The sequence below is a fragment of the Bos javanicus genome, chromosome 6 (assembly GCF_032452875.1).
Source record: "Bos javanicus breed banteng chromosome 6, ARS-OSU_banteng_1.0, whole genome shotgun sequence".
Taxonomy (NCBI): Eukaryota; Metazoa; Chordata; class Mammalia; order Artiodactyla; family Bovidae; genus Bos; species Bos javanicus.
In genome coordinates, this window is record NC_083873.1 from 97,006,088 (window position 1) to 97,026,287 (window position 20,200).

General features: G+C 43.5%; 1 protein-coding gene across 1 annotated transcript in view; it reads right to left on the minus strand.

Moving 5' to 3' along the window:
- RASGEF1B (RasGEF domain family member 1B) overlaps window positions 1-20,200 on the minus strand; it is a 651,632-nt gene that overhangs the window by 500,841 nt on the left and 130,591 nt on the right. Inside the window, exon 2 of the mRNA XM_061420595.1 lies at window positions 9,010-9,057. Coding sequence (XP_061276579.1) covers window positions 9,010-9,057 — 48 coding nt within the window. The remainder of the gene's footprint in view (window positions 1-9,009; window positions 9,058-20,200) is intronic.

The following is a 20,200-nucleotide window of genomic DNA, read 5'->3' on the forward strand; positions in this document are numbered from 1 at the left end:
AGGCTACTCTCCACCACGGGGAGGGGAAAGAAAAGGATTAAGTGAAAAGTGAAATGACGCCAGCACCCACTTCACAAACACCATCACATTAAAAATCTATGATATTCTCCCAAAGCCTCAGCCCAAAGCTCATATTTGCCAAATACTATTCAATATAATACAAGTCCAAGAGGAGAAAAGGCATTGGACAGCCAGTCCCCTGGAGCGCATGGCAACAGAATTTGACCTACATTGCTGAAATGCCCACTGTGTCCTTCTGTGTCTTTTATGACTAAAATTCAGAAACGAGATGACTGTAAAACTTCATGTCAGTGCATCTGATACACAGCCTTTGGTCCTTTGAACAGTATTTGTCTCAAAAACTTTCCTCTTTCCAGAAAAATAAAATAGTATTTTTAAACAACTGAAATATAAAAATGCTAATTTGGTGTAGTTTGTTTTTCTGGGGGAAAAAAATAGTAGGCTCACCTAAAATCTCTACTGTTCTGAGTCTGTGGGGATGACCTCCATCTCTTTTAAATTCATCTTGCTGGTCTTGTCATTCTCTATTCTGGCTGCGTCTTTCAGAAAGCCACCGGGCATCTCGCATGACCACAGAAACTTACCATGGATGCAGGATAATATGGACTTCACTTCAGGGAGCCTGATTTCCCTTCCATCTCCTGTCAGGACCTTCAAGGGGAATTGTCACTAGCAGAAAGCAGTGGCTTTTAATTTCCCTTAAGCTAGATTCAGCGTTCAGATGCTCACAGCGATGTAAAAGGCCTAAATGACTCTTTCCGACGCCAGTAAGAATTGCATGGGCAGACAGAATTTAACTCTTGGGTGCCATAAACTCAGCTTATGGCCTCTTCTTCCTAACTTGCCCAAATCTAACTGCTACAACTAAAAACTTCCCTGTACTATTGCTGCATAAGGTTTCTCTCTTTCCTTACATTTCTCCAAGTGGGGCACAGATCATTCATTCCTGGGGATGGCAGAGCCTCAGTACAGGAAAGACCCAGCCAAGAAGAGGAAACATGACTGGGGAAATACACAAGCTGGAGCAGACACTGGAGGACAATCGAGCAAAGGCTCACAGTCATTTGTGAGAAGAAAATTATAAAGAAAAATTGATGCAGCAATTGTACCCCTTGGTATTTATCCAAAGATGAAACCTTCTGTCCACCCAAAAATGAGCACATGGATGTTTATAGCAGCTTTATTCACAATTGCCAAAACTTGGAAGCAATCAAGTTTTATCCATTCAGTAGGTGAATGGATAAACAAACTGCGGTTCATTCAGACAATGAAATATTGTTCAGTGCTAAAAGGAAATGAGCTATCACACCATGAAAAGACAGAAGAATGTTAAATTACTAAGTGAAATAAGCCAATGTGGAAAGGTTCTATTATTCCAACTATATTTTATTCTGGAAAAGGTAAAACAATGGAGTCGAAGAAGATCAGTGGCTGCCAGAGGCTGGGGGTGGAGACATGAACAGGTAAAGCAGAGGGGGCTTTGGGGGCAGTGAAACTGTTCTATGTGAAACTGCAGTGGTGCATACGTATCAGTTATTTGTCCAAACCCAGAGAATGAACATCCACAATGTGTGTATATGAAAGTCGCTCAGTCGTGTCCGACTCTCTGCAAGCCCATGAACTGTAGCCCGCGCCAGGCTCCTCTGTCCGTGGAATTCTCCAGGCAAGAATACTGGAGAGGGTAGCCATTCCCGTCTCCAGGAGATCTTCCCAACCCAGGGATCAAACCCAGGTCTCCTGCATTGCAGGCACATTCTTTACCATCTGAGTCATTAAGGAAGCCCCCATGGATTGCCCCAGGTATAAATAGGGCCTGGGGTGTTTTTCAACATGCATATCAACATTTAGGAAGCTCTCAGATACTTGGTGCCAAAGAGAGGGGGATAGAGAAAAAAGGCACAAATATTAAGAAAATCTGTTTGTGCTTGGAGGAAAGCTTACGGTTCTATGGAAAAGAGGGAAATTACATTCATTAAGAAGGAGGCTGAGGACTTCCCTGGGTTGTCCAGTGACTAAGTGCTCCTAATGGTCTGTGCTCCCAAAGCAGGGTGCCTGGGTTCAATCCCTGGTCAGGGAACTAGATTCTACATGCCAGAACTAAAGATCTAAGATCCACAGTGCTGCAGCTAAGACCTGGTGCAGCCAAATGAACTAATTAATTAATTTTAAAAAGAAGGGAGTTGGTAGGGGATGATGTGGAAGGAAGAGATAATCATGGGCTGAACAGACAAGCCCCACCCGGCCTCTGTGCTCCCAACTGGAATACTGACTCCCTACCAACTATAAACATCTGTGACCTAGGTCATCTAACCAGTTAATGTTTCCTTCTGAATCAATCTTATATGTAAACAATATAATTCTAGGAACAAGGATAAGCTCTTTCTACCAACTAAAAATTGTTCCCTGTTTGCTAATGCCAGAAATTCCACCCCTTCGACTCGATTTCATTAGCTCTGTCATCTATTAAAATGCAAATACCCTTAGGAGAGATTATACTTTAAGCCATATAATTCAAATGTAACTTACTGTGAATTTATTTTTAAGATCTGAAAAGATGGCTTTGATAAAATCCAGGATATAGTAAACTCGAGATCACCGAATGTCATAGAAATGTTTGGGCTGGAGACTGAGAATATTTAAAACACACTGTTAACAGTAGGCTCTGGCAATTCAATTTTCTTTTTGATTAAAATCGAAGGAAAACAGTGCTACCACTGAATGTTTGCAAGGCAACCAGAACACTGATTACATCTTATTTTTACCATTAATACTGTTAATAATCTTGAAAATATACTGGGGGAGCAGAAAGTCTTGTGGGAAGGAGACAAAAGAGTCTTCTATTTATTCCAGCATAGCTCACTGAGGTTCTACATTGGGGTGACAGAATATTCATCTCCCTGGCTATTCCCTCTATATATTTATTTTCCTCTAAAATAAATTCCCTTGAGCTGAGGGGGTCAACAAGAGGTTTGGATATTCCCATGTCCTACAAAATATATCTCAATATAAACTAACCTCCTTAGTTCTCACCAGAATTTCTAGAAAGAGCAACAAGACGTAGTACGATCTTAAATACAAGGCTTCAATCTTGGGGTTCTCTCGTGAGCATCCTGAGTGACAAAACTACCATGCTCGTCTCCAAGGCCAGCTTTCCCTTCAAGTTCTGGCCAAAGAACACAGATAAAGCTCTGCCCTTAGTTCTCTTAGGGATACCAAGATATCCCTAAGATATTGCTGCTGCTGCTAAGTCACTTCAGTCGTGTCCGACTCTGTGCGACCCCACAGACGGCAGCCCACCAGGCTCCCCCGTCCCTGGGATTCTCCAGGCAAGAACACTGGAGTGCGTTGCCACTTTGAAGCAAAAAGAAAACATAGAGGGGAAATAAAGGATAAAAACAGCCTGATTTGTACAGCAGAGGATCCTGATCCCACCAGTCGGCTACTTCCAAGACTCTAAAGCCCTGCCTTTTCACACTGTCCATGGGGTTCTCCAGGCAAGAATACTGCAGTGGGTTGCCAGATCAAACCAGTCAATCCTAAAGGAAATCAACCCTGAATATTCACTGGAAGGATTGATGTTGCAGCTGAAGCTCCAATACTTTGGCCACCTAACTCGAAAGAGCTGATTCATTGCAAAAAACCCTGATGCTGGGCAAGATTGAAGGCAGGAGGAGAAGGAGAAGACAGAGGATGAGATGGTTGGATAGCATCACTGACTCAACGGACATGAGTTTGAGCAAGCCCTGGGAGATGGTGAAGGAGAGAGGAGACTCGTGTGCTATAGTCCATGGGGTCTCAAAGAGTCAGACAAGACTGAGTGACTAAACAACAACACAACAAGGCCCTGCTGCTCCCAGACTCTCTTTTCCACTCTATAGAACACTCTAGAGGCCCTTAGAGTATCACAGTATGCACATCAGAGCTATAAACTCTCATCCCCCTGCACATAACATCTTGTGATCCACCACCAGGAATCCCAGAGCTCCCCAGGGCTGCTGCCTCCCAGCCTGCCCACTCATTCCCTGAGTCTAGTCTAAGACTTGCCTCTTCCCTGGTTAATGAGTGATCCCATCCTTCAGGACAGGCTTTCCCCTCACACGTCTACCCCTATACAATCTCCTTTAGATACTGGTTAACTCCATAGTAGGTCCAATAGAGATTTTCCCCACATGACAGCATTAAGTACTTAGTCACTCAGTCGCGTCTGACCCTATGGACTGAAGCCTGCCAGGCTCCTCTGTCCATGGGATTCTCCAGGCAAGAATACTGGAGTGGGTAGACATTCCCTTCTCCAGGGGATCTTTCCAACCCAGGGATTGAACCTGGGTCTCCCACATTGCAGGCAGATTCTTTACCATCTGGGGCACCAGAGAAGCCCAATGGCTTTAAATCTATGTTTTAAAAAAAAAACATACGTACATACATGCACACCTGGAGGAGTGAGGGAAAATGAGCTGTTGAGTTTTTACACCACAACCCCCACTGGACTGGAAGAAACAATCTTCAGATCAGGGTCCATCCATCTGTTTCTAACACCCCCATGTGCGGGGAGCGAGCTCCGCCCGTGGCAAAGGTCATGAGGAAGGAGGCTTGGCATACGCAAAGGCGGGATCAAGCCTCAGGAGTCTCCCTGGAAATTCTCAAGCATCTACCCCCAAAACCAGAGTCTGCCTACTTTATGCTTTGTGCTTTCACCTACACCTCTGACTTTACGGGGGGCTGTCCCCCACTACCTCTCTCTGAAAAAGAGTTAGCTTACAGCTCCAGTTAATAATTCCTCGGTGTGACAGTGTCTAACCTACAAACTCCTTTGGAAATCCTCTAGCCTGCCTGAATAGGTTTTTCCGACCACATGTGATTGTTCAGAGCCTCCCAACTGTGAGAGGCAGGAGATGTTCTAAACTGTCTAAACACAGATTCCTTTGAGTAGTTAAAAGATTGATTAGAAATTGTATTGGTGAAGGGTTTTTCACTTATTGGGCCAATGTTTGCTGCTAAGTCTCCATACTCCTTACCTACTGTGTCCTTGGCAGTGTATTGATTGATATAATGGGTATATAGAAATGTAAGTAGTAGCTCAATGTTTGTAACCTTGGAGCCTTGAGTTAATTCTTTTCTTGACTGAGCCCACCTCACCTTTGCCCTATAGGAATGCAGCTTTGTCCAATGCTTTTTTGGAGGCTGGTGCCTGACTTTGGAATAATCACCTTTAGAGAAAGATAAGTTTCTTAAAATGTTAACAAGCCTCCTGGCCAGAAGATGATGTAATTCACCTGAACTTTTGCATATGATAAGTTTGAAAGCCTGGCTTCGATTAGGACCAGGAACTGTTGTCCTTGCATGACTCCACCCCTTCCCCCATTATCCTCTATGCACAACTTAAGGTATAAAAACTACTTTGGAAAATAAACTGCGGGCCTTGTTCACCAAAACTTGGTCTCCCCATGTCGCTCTCTCTCCCAAATTCTGAGTCTCCATCTGGAGCGCAGAACCCGCCATGCTTACTAATTATGCCTGGGCTTCTAAGATCCAACCGGGGAGGCCTCAGTGTCTCCTCTCCTTCGGGAGAACGGAAGGATGCCTGCGGCCTACGTAAGTGGTGCAAACTTCTTGTCTTGAAGTTTTATTGGTCTCCCGCGTAAATCAAGCTACTCAGCCTCTTTTCTCCACTGAATTTCCTACTGAGCTATCCTCATCCTATTACTCTTTATATCTTTGATAAAATATTTAAATAAATAGGTCGCCAACGCCGTCCCCGCTTCGAATACCCTGGATCAGCCGGGGCTGGTCCCCGGCACCCATGCATAGCACAGCATCTGCTGCAATTTAGCATCCAATAAATAATTGTTGCTTTAAAGAATGAATGAATGTATTCAGTGATTTCCCCCATTACTTAAAATTCAAAGTGAAAGACCAACTCGGCGCTCTGATGCAGCCCCTGATAAACTCTGATTTTAAGGACATCATCAATAAAGCCTCCACTGATCAAGCTCCAGCACTAAATTCTCTCTGGTGCTCACTTCCCAATGTAAACACCCAACTGTGCTGAGCAAGAGAGATAAACAACCCATTTGAGATGGGATCAACCAAGGCAAAGGCAATACTTTCAAAACTACATACAAATTCATTGAGGTCAAATGAATAGTCCTTTAGACTCGAAGCAAGAAAAATACTACACATAGTAAGAGCTGGTATTGTTAGGAATCGACCATGTGCCAGGTAATAGGACAGGCACATAATTTTCAAAGTTTATTTAACTTTACATGTTAGAAATTGTCATCCTCACTTTACAGATTTTAAAAGTAAGCTTTAGAGAAGTGTTTTGACCCATGTTTAGAATAAGCGTTGACTCACTTATTCAAGAGGTTAAAAAGCATGCACTTTGCAGCCAGGCTGTCTAGGTTTAAATTCCTAGATGGGTGTCTTAGTCCATTCAAGCTGCTATAACAAAATGTCATAGACTGGGTGGCTTCTAAACAGCAGACGTTTTTTTCTCACAGTTCTGGAGGCTGGAAGCTCGAGATCAGGGTACCAGTGTGCTCAGGTGAGGGCTGCAGACTTCCCACTGTGTCTTTACATGGTAGAAGGGTCTCTTTTTAAAAAGCATTAATTCCACTCATGACAGCCCTGCCCTCAGGGACTTGAGCACCTCCCAAAGGCCCCACCTCCTAATAACATCCCCTTTGGAGGCTAGGATTTCAATTTGGAGGGAGGAGGCAGACATTCAGACTATAGCCCTGAGGAAACACAGCGTAACACACTTGTCTCAGTTTCCTCATCTACAAAACGGAGCTAGTAAGTGTGCCAGTCTCTCATGGCCAAATGCATCTTTCTGTAACCAGTTTATGATGTTAAGGTGGGACTCTGCAGAACACATCCCTGCTCAGTCAGCTGGTTTCTTTTTAGCTCTATCGGTAGGGGGCGCTAGCGAAGGCTACAGAGATGAAGGAGCAAGAAGGAACTCACCCTTTTCTCCTGACTGCGGAACCACTGAAACCCGTTTGTAGGGTTCTTGTAGAATCAGCCTCAGAGCCTGCTGCCAGCACCCTCTCCTCAGAGGCCTGCATTTCAGCTCTGTGTGGACCTTCCTCTAAGCTCGTGAGAAGTATTAGTAATCCCCACTCTCTCCTTTGTTCCCTCAGCCCTGGGGGTGGTAGCTGCTTCCTATACCTTAAAGCAGGGGTCCCCAAGTCCTGGACCAGGGACTGGTACTGCTCTGTGGTCTGTTAGGAGCCAGGCTGCAGAGCAGGAGGTGAGCAGCGGGCAAGTGAGTGAAGCTCATGTGTATTTACACCTGGTCTCCATCACTCACATTTCCACCTGAACAGTGATGGCATTAGATTCTCATTGGAGTGTGAGCCAATGAGAATCTGTGAACTGCACATGCGAAGGATCTGAGCACCTCGGGTGTCACTATCTCCCATCACCCCCAGATGGGACCATCGAGTCACAGGAAAACAAGCTTGGGTCTCCCACTGATTGTGCATTATGGCAAGTTATACAATTATTTCCTTATATATCACAATGTAATAATAATATGTACATAACATACACAATGAATGTAATGCCCTCAAATCATCCCGAAACCATCCCCCTCACCTCAACCCACAGAAAAACTGTCTTTCCATGAAACCAGTCCCTAGTGTCAAAAAGGTTGAGGGACAACGCCCTTAGAGTTCTCTTTTCATTCTTTCCATTACCTAGTTGACAACTTTGTAACAGATTAACAGTTCTTCACATCAAATTCTCTCTGTTCAAATTATTGATGTGATTTACTCTCCTGACCAACCCTGAGGGACACAAGAACACCCACCTAGCGTATTAAACGAATTGGTCCTTGTAAAGTGCTCATACCTATCTGGAGCACAGGACTGGCCATATCGAGGTCAGCTATCACTTTCTGGAAAGTGTTGAACCTGGGTTAGAGCCCAGGTCTGCCCATCTTCTTTCCAGTCAACATGATGTTTCTCTACTAAATAAAGCTACAATCTGCTCAGGCACTGGCCTTAGTGCTTTCCTGGAAGTCACCTCTTTTAATATGCTTAAACACCTCTCAGGTGTTTCTTTCCTCTAACAACTGACATCAAGAAAGGTCCTCTGAGCTAAGATATCCATTATCCTGAGAGGTTTGGCAGGTTATCCAAACAGTGCAAATGTCTACACTAGAAGAATAATTTTTTAGCACAAACTTTTCCAAATCCTAATACACCTATTACATCACTGGCCTGTGTGTCACTGGCAGTGAGCATAATTTAAACACAATGTGTGTGCATTCAAGGATTAAAATTTTGGAATTTCAAATTTTCCATTGTTTTGTACATTGAAAACATTAATGATATATTGTATAATTTAAAAAATCATGGTGAACCTACTTTGTGCTAGGCACTGGGTTATCAGTATTTTCACGTATATTATCTCATTTTATTGTTAAAATATACTATGTTAAGAGATACAATCGTCTTCACACAAATATGTCCAAGGTCACATAAGTAGTAAAGTGACAGACTCAGGAACTGAACCCAATTCTTTCTGACTCTGAGCTCATGATTTAGCCAATTCAACACAGGTCAGAGGCGAGGGTCACTCTGCATAGCACATGCTGAGAGAACGAAGTTTAGTAAAAATATGGATGGAGACAGGAACAAATTCCTTCACTGTGAAGGGCTAAGAAAATATAAGAGCTGAACCTGGGAGTGTACCTTCTGACCTTGCTTTCAGAATTGCTTCAGAATTGTTTGTGAGCCATGGAAAATTCTGAGCTTCTGTCACTGGGTATCTAGATTACCTCTCATGCCATTTCATTTCAAGGATCTCTCTCCACTTTCAGTTTTGCTATTATGGAGGCAAAGTAAATGAAAATCAAAAACACTTTGTTTCTGGGTATACCCCTGCCTTCCAAAATCAAGTTACTCTTTACAGGAAAAATATATATAAGCGCTCAGCAAAATAATCGTTTTTGAAAGGAACAATGCAGAGGACAAAACATACCTTTTGCTTGGTGCTTGCTTTCAGGCCAACTCGGGAGTGACTTGTGGACTAGAGGAAAAAAGAGAACGAAATTTATAAAGAACACAATATAATGGTAGAACTGATTCTGAAGCCACTTCTAGAAGGTATACATTTTCAGTTAAAATCCTCTCCCCTGACCTTCCTTCACAGCCTCTAAAATCTACGAATAGAAGTCAAGCAACGATTCCAGTGTGGAGTTTCGCATATTGAATGGAAGACTGTTTAAGTCCTGGAGCTGAGACGGCAAAGATGCACCCACACTTTGTCAATGCCCGCCTCATACGTACCAACTCCGCATCTCTCCTAGAGGACGTGGCAGAAACTGAAAACTGCAGCATGTGAGGAAATACTTCCAGGTATAATAAGGCAAATCAAAAGGAGGGGAAATGAATAAAAGAGGAGGAAAGGAAAAATGAAGGAGAAAAGAGAAAAAAAAAGACTCTATAAATATTAGAAAAAGATACACCAGAGGCAGAATGAAGAGAAGGGGACATTTATGGCAAGATTTCCAAGAGCATTTCAATAGGACAGATTCTAATCTCTGCTAATTTCAATGAATTCTAAGTAGATGGAAACAAAGCTCTCAAAAAAATTAATTCTTTTAATTTTCCAGCTTGTTCATGATTATCTAATCTTATTTGCAATTAGAAAGGTAAAACAACCATTGATCAAGAATATTTTGGTAGAGAATTTTCCAAGCTTACTATATTTAGCATTCAGATAATGAATACATTGGACTTCTCAGGTGGCATTAGTGGTAAAGAACCCACCTGCCAATGCATGAGACATGAGACTCGGGTTACATCCCTGGGTCAGGAAGATCCCCTTGAGTAGGAAATGGCAACCCACTCCAGTATTCTTCCTGGAGAATCCCATGGACAGAGGAGCATGACGGGCTACAGTCTATGGGGTTGTAAACAGTCAGACACAACTGAGTGCACACAGACACACACACACACACCGTCACCAGAAAAATCATAAACTCTTGGTAAGCTATCGAGATCACAGTAACGGATACAAGTTTTCCAAAATTCTAATTTTCACTTGAAAGCTTTGAATTTTATTATGAGCAACAAATCCTGTCAGTTGCTTTTCTTTTAAGTGACAGGCTCACTTGACTTATTTTTGTGAACATGTCTGCCAGCTGCGTGAGTCTGAATAAGCATAGTTCACCTATCACTTATCCTTTGAAGATAAAATGGTGTTTTATGAAAACAGAGGCAAGTTTGGCTCACAATTCAATCACAGACGTGCTTTTCTTCCAAACAGTCACTGAATGTTTATATGCAGTAGAAATGCTTTATGCACGCATCCCATTATGTCACATAAAATACTAAGATGATACTAAAATTTCAAAGGTTGAAATTTAGTCAACCTAATAATTTTTCCTACTTCATCAAGGGTATTTTTAAGTGAAACTGGTATTTTATTTCCTGCAATACAGATGCACAATGGTGAAATTATAATGACTACCCGTACAGCTTGGTGCTACTGCCTTAACCCACGCTAAAGTATCAATGGCTTCAGCTACCATGGCTCTTGCACAATCAGTGCAGATGTTACTCAGTAAAAAAGAAGCAAAGAAAGAGTTTTGGCTTCTCAGATTTCCTTTGAGAACTGCCACTCTTGGTCATTTAAAGCACTTAAGCCAGTGGTAATTAGACTCTCAAAGTAACTAGACATTTAAAAAAATGGAACTTAGCAGGAACAAAACCAATGAAGAGCAAGGGGTCATTGTCCCTACCTCCTTCCTGCTGCCTTAGAACAGAGACCAAGAGGCCAATCAGGAGTATACTTCCTTCTGTTATGAGCTGGATTGTTTCCCCCCAGGATTAATATGCTGAATTCCTAACTCCCAACACCTTAGAATGTGACCATATTTCGAGGTAGGTCCTATGAAGAGGTATATAAGGTAAAACGAGGTTCTATGAGTAGGTCTAACCCAATAACAGAATGAAAAGGGAAAAGAGATATGACACCGGAAGATGGAGCCCCCCAGGTTGGTAGGTGTCCAACCTACCAGGTTGGGCCTGGTACCAACCTGCTACCAGGGAAGAGCAGAGAAATAGCTCCAGAAAGAAAGCTGGGCCAATGTGGAAATGATGCTCAGCTGTGGATGTGTCTGGTGGTGAAGGTAAAGTCCAAAGACAGCCAGGAGATCACACCAGTCCATCCTAAAGGTAACCAACCCTGAATGTTCATCAAGGATGATGCTGAAGCTGAAGCTCCAATACTTTGCCCACCTGATGTGAAGAGCCGACTCACTGGAAAAGACCCTGATGCTGGGAAAGACAGAGGGCAGGAGGAGAAGGGGACGACGGAGGATGAGATGGTTGGATGGCATCACAGACTCAATGGACATGAGCTTAAGCAAACTCCGGAAGATGGTGAAGGACAGAGGAGCCTGGAGTGTGGCAGTTCATGGGGTTGCAAGGAGTCAGACACAACTTAGCGACTGAACAGTGAAAAACAACCCAATATGCCTGGCACTCTTATTAGAGGAAGAGATTAAGACACAGACAACACACATGCATAGAGGATAAACAAAGTGAAGACAAAGAAGACACCATCTGTAAGCCAAAGAAAGAGATCTCACCAGAAACCAATTCTGCTGACACTTTGTTCTTGGGTTTCCAGCCTCCAGAGATGTAAGAAAATAAATTTCAGTTGTTTAAACCACCCAGTCTGTGGTATTTTGCTCGGTAACCCTAGCAAACTGATATTACATAGACCCTAACAACTAACACCCAAAAAAGATGTCCTTTTCATTATAGGGCACTGGAATGCAAAAGTAGAAAGTCAAGAAACACCTGGAGTAACAGGCAAATTTGGCCTTGGAATACAGAATGAAGCAGGGCAAAGACTAATAGAGTTTTTCCAAGAAAATGCACTGGTCATAGCAAACACCCTCTTCCAACAACACAAGAGAAGACTCTACACATGGACATCACCAGATGGTCAACACCGAAATCAGATTGATTCTATTCTTTGCAGCCAAAGATGGAGAAGCTCTATACAGTCAACAAAAACAAGACCAGGAGCTCACTGTGGCTCAGATCATGAACTCTTTATTACCAAATTCAGACTTAAATTGAAGAAAGTAGGGAAAACCACTAGACCATTCAGGTATGACCTAAATAAAATCCCTTATGATTATACAGTGTAAGTGAGAAATAGACTTAAGGGCCTAGATCCCATAGATAGAGTGCCTGATGAACTATGGAATGAGGTTCGGGACATTGTATAGGAGACAGGGATCAAGACCATCCCCATGGAAAAGAAATGCAAAAAACCAAAATGGCTGTCTGGGGAGGCCTTACAAATAGCTGTGAAAAGAAGAGGAGCAAAAAGCAAAGGAGAAAATGAAAGATATAAGCATCTGAAAGCAGAATTCCAAAGAATAGCAAGAAGAGAGAAGAAAGCCTTCCTCAGTGATCAATGCAAATAAATAGAGGAAAACAACAGAATGGGAAAAACTAGAGATCTCTTCAAAAAAATTAGAGATACCAAGGGAATATTTCATGCAAAGATGGGCTCGATAAAGGACAGAAATGGTATGGACCTAACAGAAGCAGAAGATATTAAGAAGAGGTGGCAAGAATACACAGAAGAACTATACAAAAAAGATCTTCATGACCAAGATAATCACGATGGTGTGATCACTGACCAAGAGCCAGACATCCTGGAATGTGAAGTCAAGTGGGCCTTAGGAAGCATCACTACAAACAAAGCTAGTGGAGGTGATGGAATTCCAGTTGAGCTATTCCAAATCCTGAAAGATGATGCTATGAAAGTGCTGCACTCAATATGCCAGCAAATTTGGAAAACTCAGCAGTGGCCACAGGACTGGAAAAGGTCAGTTTTCATTCCAATCCCAAAGAAAGGCAATGCCAAAGAATGCTCAAAGTACCGCACAATTGCACTCATCTCACACGCTAGTAAAGTAATGCTCAAAATTCTCCAAGCCAGGCTTCAGCAATACATGAACTGTGAACTTCCTGATGTTCAAGCTGGTTTTAGAAAAGGCAGAGGAACCAGAGATCAAATCGCCAACATCTGCTGGATCATCAAAATAGCAACAGAGTTCCAGAAAAACATCTACTTCTGCTTTATTGACTATGCCAAAGCCTTTGACTGTGTAGATCACAATAAATTCTGAAAGAGATGGGAATACTAGACCACCTGACCTGCCTCTTGAGAAATCTGTATGCAGGTCAGGAAGCAACAGTTAGAACTGGACATGGAACAACAGACTGGTTCCAAATAGGAAAAGGAGTACATCAAGGCTGTATATTATCACCCTGCTTATTTAACTTATATGCAGAGTACATCATGAGAAATGCTGGACTGGAAGAAACACAAGCTGGAATCAAGATTGCCAGGAGAAATACCAATAACCTCAGACATTCAGATGACACCACCTTTATGGCAGAAAGTAAAGAGGAACTCAAAAGCCTCTTGATGAAAGTGAAAGAGGAGTGTGAAAAAGTTGGCTTAAAGCTCAACATTCAGAAAACGAAGATCATGACATCCGGTCCCATCACTACATGGGAAATAGATGGGGAAACAGGGGAAACAGTGTCAGACTTTATTTTGGGGGGCTCCAAAATCACTGCAGATGGTGACTGCAGCCATGAAATTAAAAGATGCTTACTCCTTGGAAGGAAACTTATGACCAACCTAGATAGCATATTCAAAAACAGAGACATTATTTTGCCAACAAAGGTTCGTCTAGTCAAGGCTATGGTTTTTCCTGTGGTCATGTATGGATGTGAGAGTTGGACTGTGAAGAAGGCTGAGCACTGAAGAATTGATGCTTTTGAACTGTGGTGTTGGAGAAGACTCTTGAGAGTCCCTTGGACTGCAAGGAGATCCAACCAGTCCATTCTGAAGGAGATCAGCCCTGGGATTTCTTTGGAAGGAATGATGCTAAAGCTGAAACTCCAGTACTTTGGCCACCTCATGTGAAGAGTTGACTCATTGGAAAAGACTGTGATGCTGGGAGGGATTGGGGGCAGGAGGAGAAGGGGACGACAGAGGATGAGATGGCTGGATGGCATCACTGACTCAATGGATGTGAGTCTGAGTGAACTCCGGGAGTTGGTGATGGACAGGGAGGCCTGGCGTGCTGAGATTCATAGGGTCGCAAAGAGTTGGACACAACTGAGTGACTGAACTGAACTGAACAAATCTACCCTAAGAAAGTCAAGAATCCAAAAATGGAGGTCCAGGAAAACCAAGTCCTGAATCAAAAGGGACCGTTATCGTTATCCTCATATTCCTAGTCAACCACAAACACCCTAAGGTAGAATGTCTGGACCAGTGGTTCTCAAACTTTAGAGTTCACAAAGATCATTGAGGGGACTCTTAACTATGCAATTTGCTGAAATCCAACTCCAGAAATTTCAGGTCAGGAGGTCTGGAGTGGCTCCTAGTAATGTGCACATTAACAAGCAGCTAAGGAAATTCAAATAGATACATGGACCACTTGCCTGCCAAGGATGGTGGTAACTTGGGGTGAGAAGTAGGAAAATATGGAAAATGGTGTTAAATCCCTCTGCCTCTCTCTTTCTTTTTGAAGAATACAAATAAATGAACCTCTTTCCCTTTCTCTTTTAAATGTCTGATGTAAAAATTCTTAATTTGATCGCACCAGTGGGTGGGCCAGGATAATTGAAACAAACTGAATGTTGGTAAATTATTCAAACTAGTCCAAAAGCAGATCTACAACAACTCTTTAACCTCTCCAGTTTAGAAACATAAGCACAAAAATCTGTGTTTATTTATATTTTTAGAAATGTGATTGGGTTTCCGTATTATCGTAAATGCCATAAACATCCTTGAATGTGGCCTTTGTACTGAACGCAAAGTCATAATAGCAGATATGACCCAAAGCACAAGACTTCCATTTATAAAAGGGAGAAAAAGCTGTGATGGTTAATTTTATGTCAATTTGACTGGGCCAAGGGATGCCCGGATAGCTGGTAAAACATCATTTCTGGGTATGTCTATGAGAATGTTTCTGGAAGAGATTATTAGCACTTGATTCAACAGACTAAGAAATGAGATCCATTCTCATCAGTATGAGTGGGCACCATCCTACCCACTGGAGCCTCAGATGGGACCAAAGGCTAAGGAAGAGCAAATTCCCTATCTTCTTGAGTTGGGATGCTCATCTCCTCTTGCTCTTGAGGAATTAAGTACGTGTGTATATGTAGATACATATATCTATATACACAGATATAATTTTTAATATATACATACATATTTCCTACTGGTTCTGTTTGTCTGGAGAACACTGACTAATACAAAAGCCAATCCAGTTCCAGAGAAATAACATTTTAATTTGACATTAGATGAGTTCTTCAATCTCTCTTGGTAAATGTCTTATCTAGGCAGAATGGAGGTTGGGCCTGATAAAGCATCACCTGCATGGTACAGATCATGCCATACATTCAGTCCCCACTTAAAAACTTCTGACCTTCTAAAAATTTCTTTCTTTAGTTAGGTGTTGAGGACTTGGAGCTTATTTTCCCCTTAGAAGTAATTTTATAGGCTATAACACAAAGGCCTGTTTAACCTCTGATATAATCGAAATGCTCTGCAAGTACAATAAAAAAAAAATTGTATTCTATGGGTCAGGAAGATCCCCTGGAGTAGAAAATGGCAATCCACGCTAGTATTCTTGCTTGGAAAATCCCATGAAGAGAGGAGCCTGGCAGGCTAAAGTCCATAGGGTTGCAGAGATGGACATGACTAAAGCGATTTAGCACATGCAGGCACTGAACTATTTATATGAGAATAAATGCCGAAGGAAGAATTTAGAACAGTCTAGGGAGAAGGCAATGGCACCCCACTCCAGTACTCTTGCCTAGAAAATCCCATGGACGGAGGAGCCTAGTGGGCTGCAGTCCATGGGGTCGCTAAGAGTTGGACACGACTGAGCGACTTCAGTTTCACTTTTCACTTTCATGCATTGGAGAAGGAAATGGCAACCCACTCCAGTGTTCTTGCCTGGAGAATCTCAGAGACGGGGGAGCCTGGTGGGCTGCCATCTCTGGGGTCGCACGGAGTCGGACACAACTGAAGCGACTTAGCAGCAGCAGCGGCAGGATGAGGAAGGTTATTACCTAACTGGCAACACATCTGCAACAAACACACACAAATCAGGTGTACGAATCAGGGGACACCTGCACTGTATTTTATTATAGTCTTCAAGACATTTAAATAAAAGTAGCCTACCCATCAGAGAAGGCAATGGCAACCCATTCCATCACTCTTGCCTTGAAAATCCCATGGACAGAGGAGCCTGGTAGGCTGCAGTCCAGGGGGTGGCGAAGAGTTGGACATGACTGAGCAACTTCAGTTTCACTTTTCACTTTCATGCATTGGAGAAGGAAATGGCAACCCACTCCAGTGTTCTTGCCTGGAGAATCCCAGGGACGGGGGAGCCTGGTGGGCTGCCGTCTATGGGTCGCACAGAGCAGATATGACTGAAGCGACTTAGCAGCAGCAGCAGGTGAAGAAAACATAAAAGAAACCCATGATTTTCTTCTATAGTTAAATGACACCAAGCTGTCCTGGGATTCTGACTTGAACTCTTATAAGTCAGTGTTCATTAAACCTGTGGGTTCTGTAAGTTACTCCAAAGTTGAAAACATCAAGAGGTGAATCTGATTGTGTTTTCCAGACCTGCTTAGGAAAATGGGCATTCTGACATCTAAGTCTGCAGCTGTGATCGAGTATATAACACGCAGGGCTTGATTAGAAACCATAAGGGAATTGAAGTGACCTCCCAGTACATACCACCCCGGTGGCCCACCAGTGATCCTGTCCGCCTCAGAAAAGGGCCTCTTTTTTCTCTGCTACTTTTAGCAGAATTAGGACATGTTTCAGTTTTCTCTACCAACACGAAGAATTCAATTTAAACCCCAGGAAGAAACTGACAAGGGAGGATTCTTGAACATGGGCTCTGGTCTGAGTTCCCTTAATTGGAGCTGCAGGCTAATTTTACAGGCTCAATCTGCAAATGGGGTGATTAGCAACTCAATAAGTCACATGAGTACTAGCTGACTCTCTTAGCAGGCTGTACCCAGAAGTGTCACCCCATGTTCAGAGGCTGAAACAAGGGACACCTCTGAGCTGATGTGACATAAGAAAGCCTTCCACCTCATGTCCTTGTCTGTGCCTGCCTTCCAGAATACAAAAGAGATGGCTGAAACGGAAAGGTTGGAGACATAAGAGCATCTGGCACTTGCTGATTTGTCAGGTGATAACCATGCAATCAAGGCTGCACAGTACTGAAAGAAGATATTGCCTTGCCCTGTACATTGTCTTTTAATCTAGTTATCTTTGGAAGAAATCAGACAGACAGCGGAATTCAAAAGGCCTATGACGTTCTGAACTGCAGTTCTTCATAACGTGGGACCACCACCTCCTTAACTCAGGAAGAGGGGAAATTTCTGACTCTTCAATAGAAAACTGAGGCATCTTTCCTTTCTGGTATAAATAACTGGGACAAAATTCCTCTCTGGTCACTGAGCTGCTGTCAGGTCCTTCTAGAGTCCCTGTCTCTGGTTTGATTCTCTTCCCACACTTTGGGTCACTGGACAGCTACGGGCTCAGCCCCATCTGTGGACCTCACCCCTGTAGTGGTGAGTCAGCATCAGTTGCTGCTGGACATCTGTCTGTCTGTCTCTGTGATAACAGTGCCTTATCACCGTAGCGATGGGGCTCTCAACAGGAGACAGAGGGCACCCTAAAGAGCGTTGCACAGAGATGTAGATAGGATCAACGGAAACCAGTAATAAGAGTGGGGACGCACCCCGGCTAACATCAGTGGTTAGTAATTATCACCACTGACCGCAGGGCAAGCTGTATCCTACAGGAGGTCACCACAGGGAGCACTGCGGCTTCCACAGGGCAACCCAGCTGGCAAAAAGGCAGAGAAGCCCACCCCACCTCCTAGCAGCTGTCACAAAACCAGGTGGAAGCCAGAGGACAGGGGACTCAGCATCTGTAGAGGCTAGCCTCCCCTTAACATCTTGAGCATCAGCACTTCAGCCCTTCTTAAGGAAATGCCACCTTCCCGTGCCTTTTCCCTTGGTCATAAATAAGTATTTCGTGGTGAGACTACGCATGTGTCCATTCTTCAAAGTTCTGCATCAATGTTCAATGTGCGTCAGTTTGAACTCATGGTTGCCTGTTTTAGTCAGTGGGTATCAGCCTCCAGCGGGTTCCCAAGTAGCTCAGTGGTTAAAAAAAAAAAAAAAAAATCCACCTACCAATGCAGGAGACACAGGTTCCATCCTGGGGTTGGGAAAAACCCCTGGAGGAGGAAATGGCAACCCACTCCAGTATTCCTGCCTGGAGAATCCCATGGACAGAGGAGCCTGGCGGGCTACAGTCCATGGGATCACAAAGAGTCAGACACGACTGAGCGACTGAGCACGCGTGCTATTTATATTAAAGCTCAAATGGTCCCAGAAGCGGCCAGCGGGGCCCTTCAAACTGCTTCTGAGTCCTTTGGACACACCCTTCTCATGCTCTGCGCGCTTTCTCACTTTCATGTACAAAATGCTGCAGGCTCAGCTTGCGCCTGCCTCACCCCCATTCTTCAATCAGCCATTTCTCCAAGACCCTGGCTCCTTTCAGTGGAGAATGGTATTTAGAAGCCATAGAATATATACATTTAAAAAGCAATACCTACTGCAGAGACACATATTTATATTTATACATCTCTTTCCATCTGTCAGTCCATCCATCTCCCTGCCCATCCGCAGCAAGAAAGTCACGAATTCCCACCAATGTCTCCAAATCCACTGCCATAGAGTTGATCTTACTTTTTTCCCTTTCCATATTTGTAACACATTTCTCTCTTGCCCTGCCTGGGCCCGGACCCCTTCCTGGTGCTGACTCTCCCCCACAGGGAGAGCCTCCTCAGGGGCTGACACCTCACTCTGGGCCACCTACACCCACAGACACCCTCCTCACCCACCTGGGCCCCACCACTCCGGGCCTGACCATTCTCCATCTGGACGTCCTCCTCACCCCACCTGACCTCCAGCACCTGCACGGGGTGGACGCCGCCTCCCCCCACAGAGGCTTTGACACCACACACTGATCAGCCCTCCTGCTGGATGCTCTTGTTAACCCCCTTGGACTCTAACATGCTGCACAGACCACTGTCCCTCTGGGATGCCCTCCTCACCCCCACTGGGTACAACACCCTAATCTGTGCCACCTTGGCTTCCCACCCCTGCCCGCAGTGAAGTCTCCTGCTCACTTGGTCTCAATTAATGGTTTTTGAGTGGAATGGCTCAGCAACGGAAAAGAAAAGACGGGAAGAAGAAAAGAAACAGAAAGAGGAAGAACTCGATTATTAACTTGATAGAATATAAGCCAAAGGGCATTCGTGGCCATGTTATCCCATCACAAAGAACTGCCTAAGAAAAATGCCAATACAGGGATAGGATACAAGGGCTGCCAAGAGACAGATTTCCAATATCATGGGAACATCTGGGTCCAGCCATGCCTGAAGCCAGATATACGACCAGATTTTCACTATGTAAAGCAATAATTAAATTATGTGTTCAAGCTAGTTTCAACTGGGATTTATGTCACTAGCAACTGGCAAAGTCTTAATAAATAGCATTACCTTCATTTTTAATCTATTTTTTGTATTGTGGTATAATTCTACAATAACTGACTGGGGTTCTGCAATATATCTAATACTAAGTTTATTAGGTATCATAGTTCATTCATATAACTGGATTTTCCCCTTAATAATTTGACAATATACCCACCATACTGTGAATGATATTATATTACTGTCTTTCTACACTTTGAGCAGAACCCAGCCCCTAGCGTGTACTCCATGAATATTTGCTAACTCTGGGGTCATACCTTGTTCCTTAGGGCCTACTATGAACCAAAGTCATAGCCCTCAACCTGAAACTAGTATCTTGGGCCCTATTCCCTCAGAATGCTCATGGACATCCTAAAGAAAGCTGCCTGCCTGTACACTTAAACTGTCACATACTATTCTGATAATCATGGTGAAAAGTAACACCGTTGTATTCTTCTAAGTGCCATGGGCTTTTCATATAGTATGTCACTTAATTCTCACAACAAATCCTATGGTACAGGTACTATTCTTGTCAGTCCCATA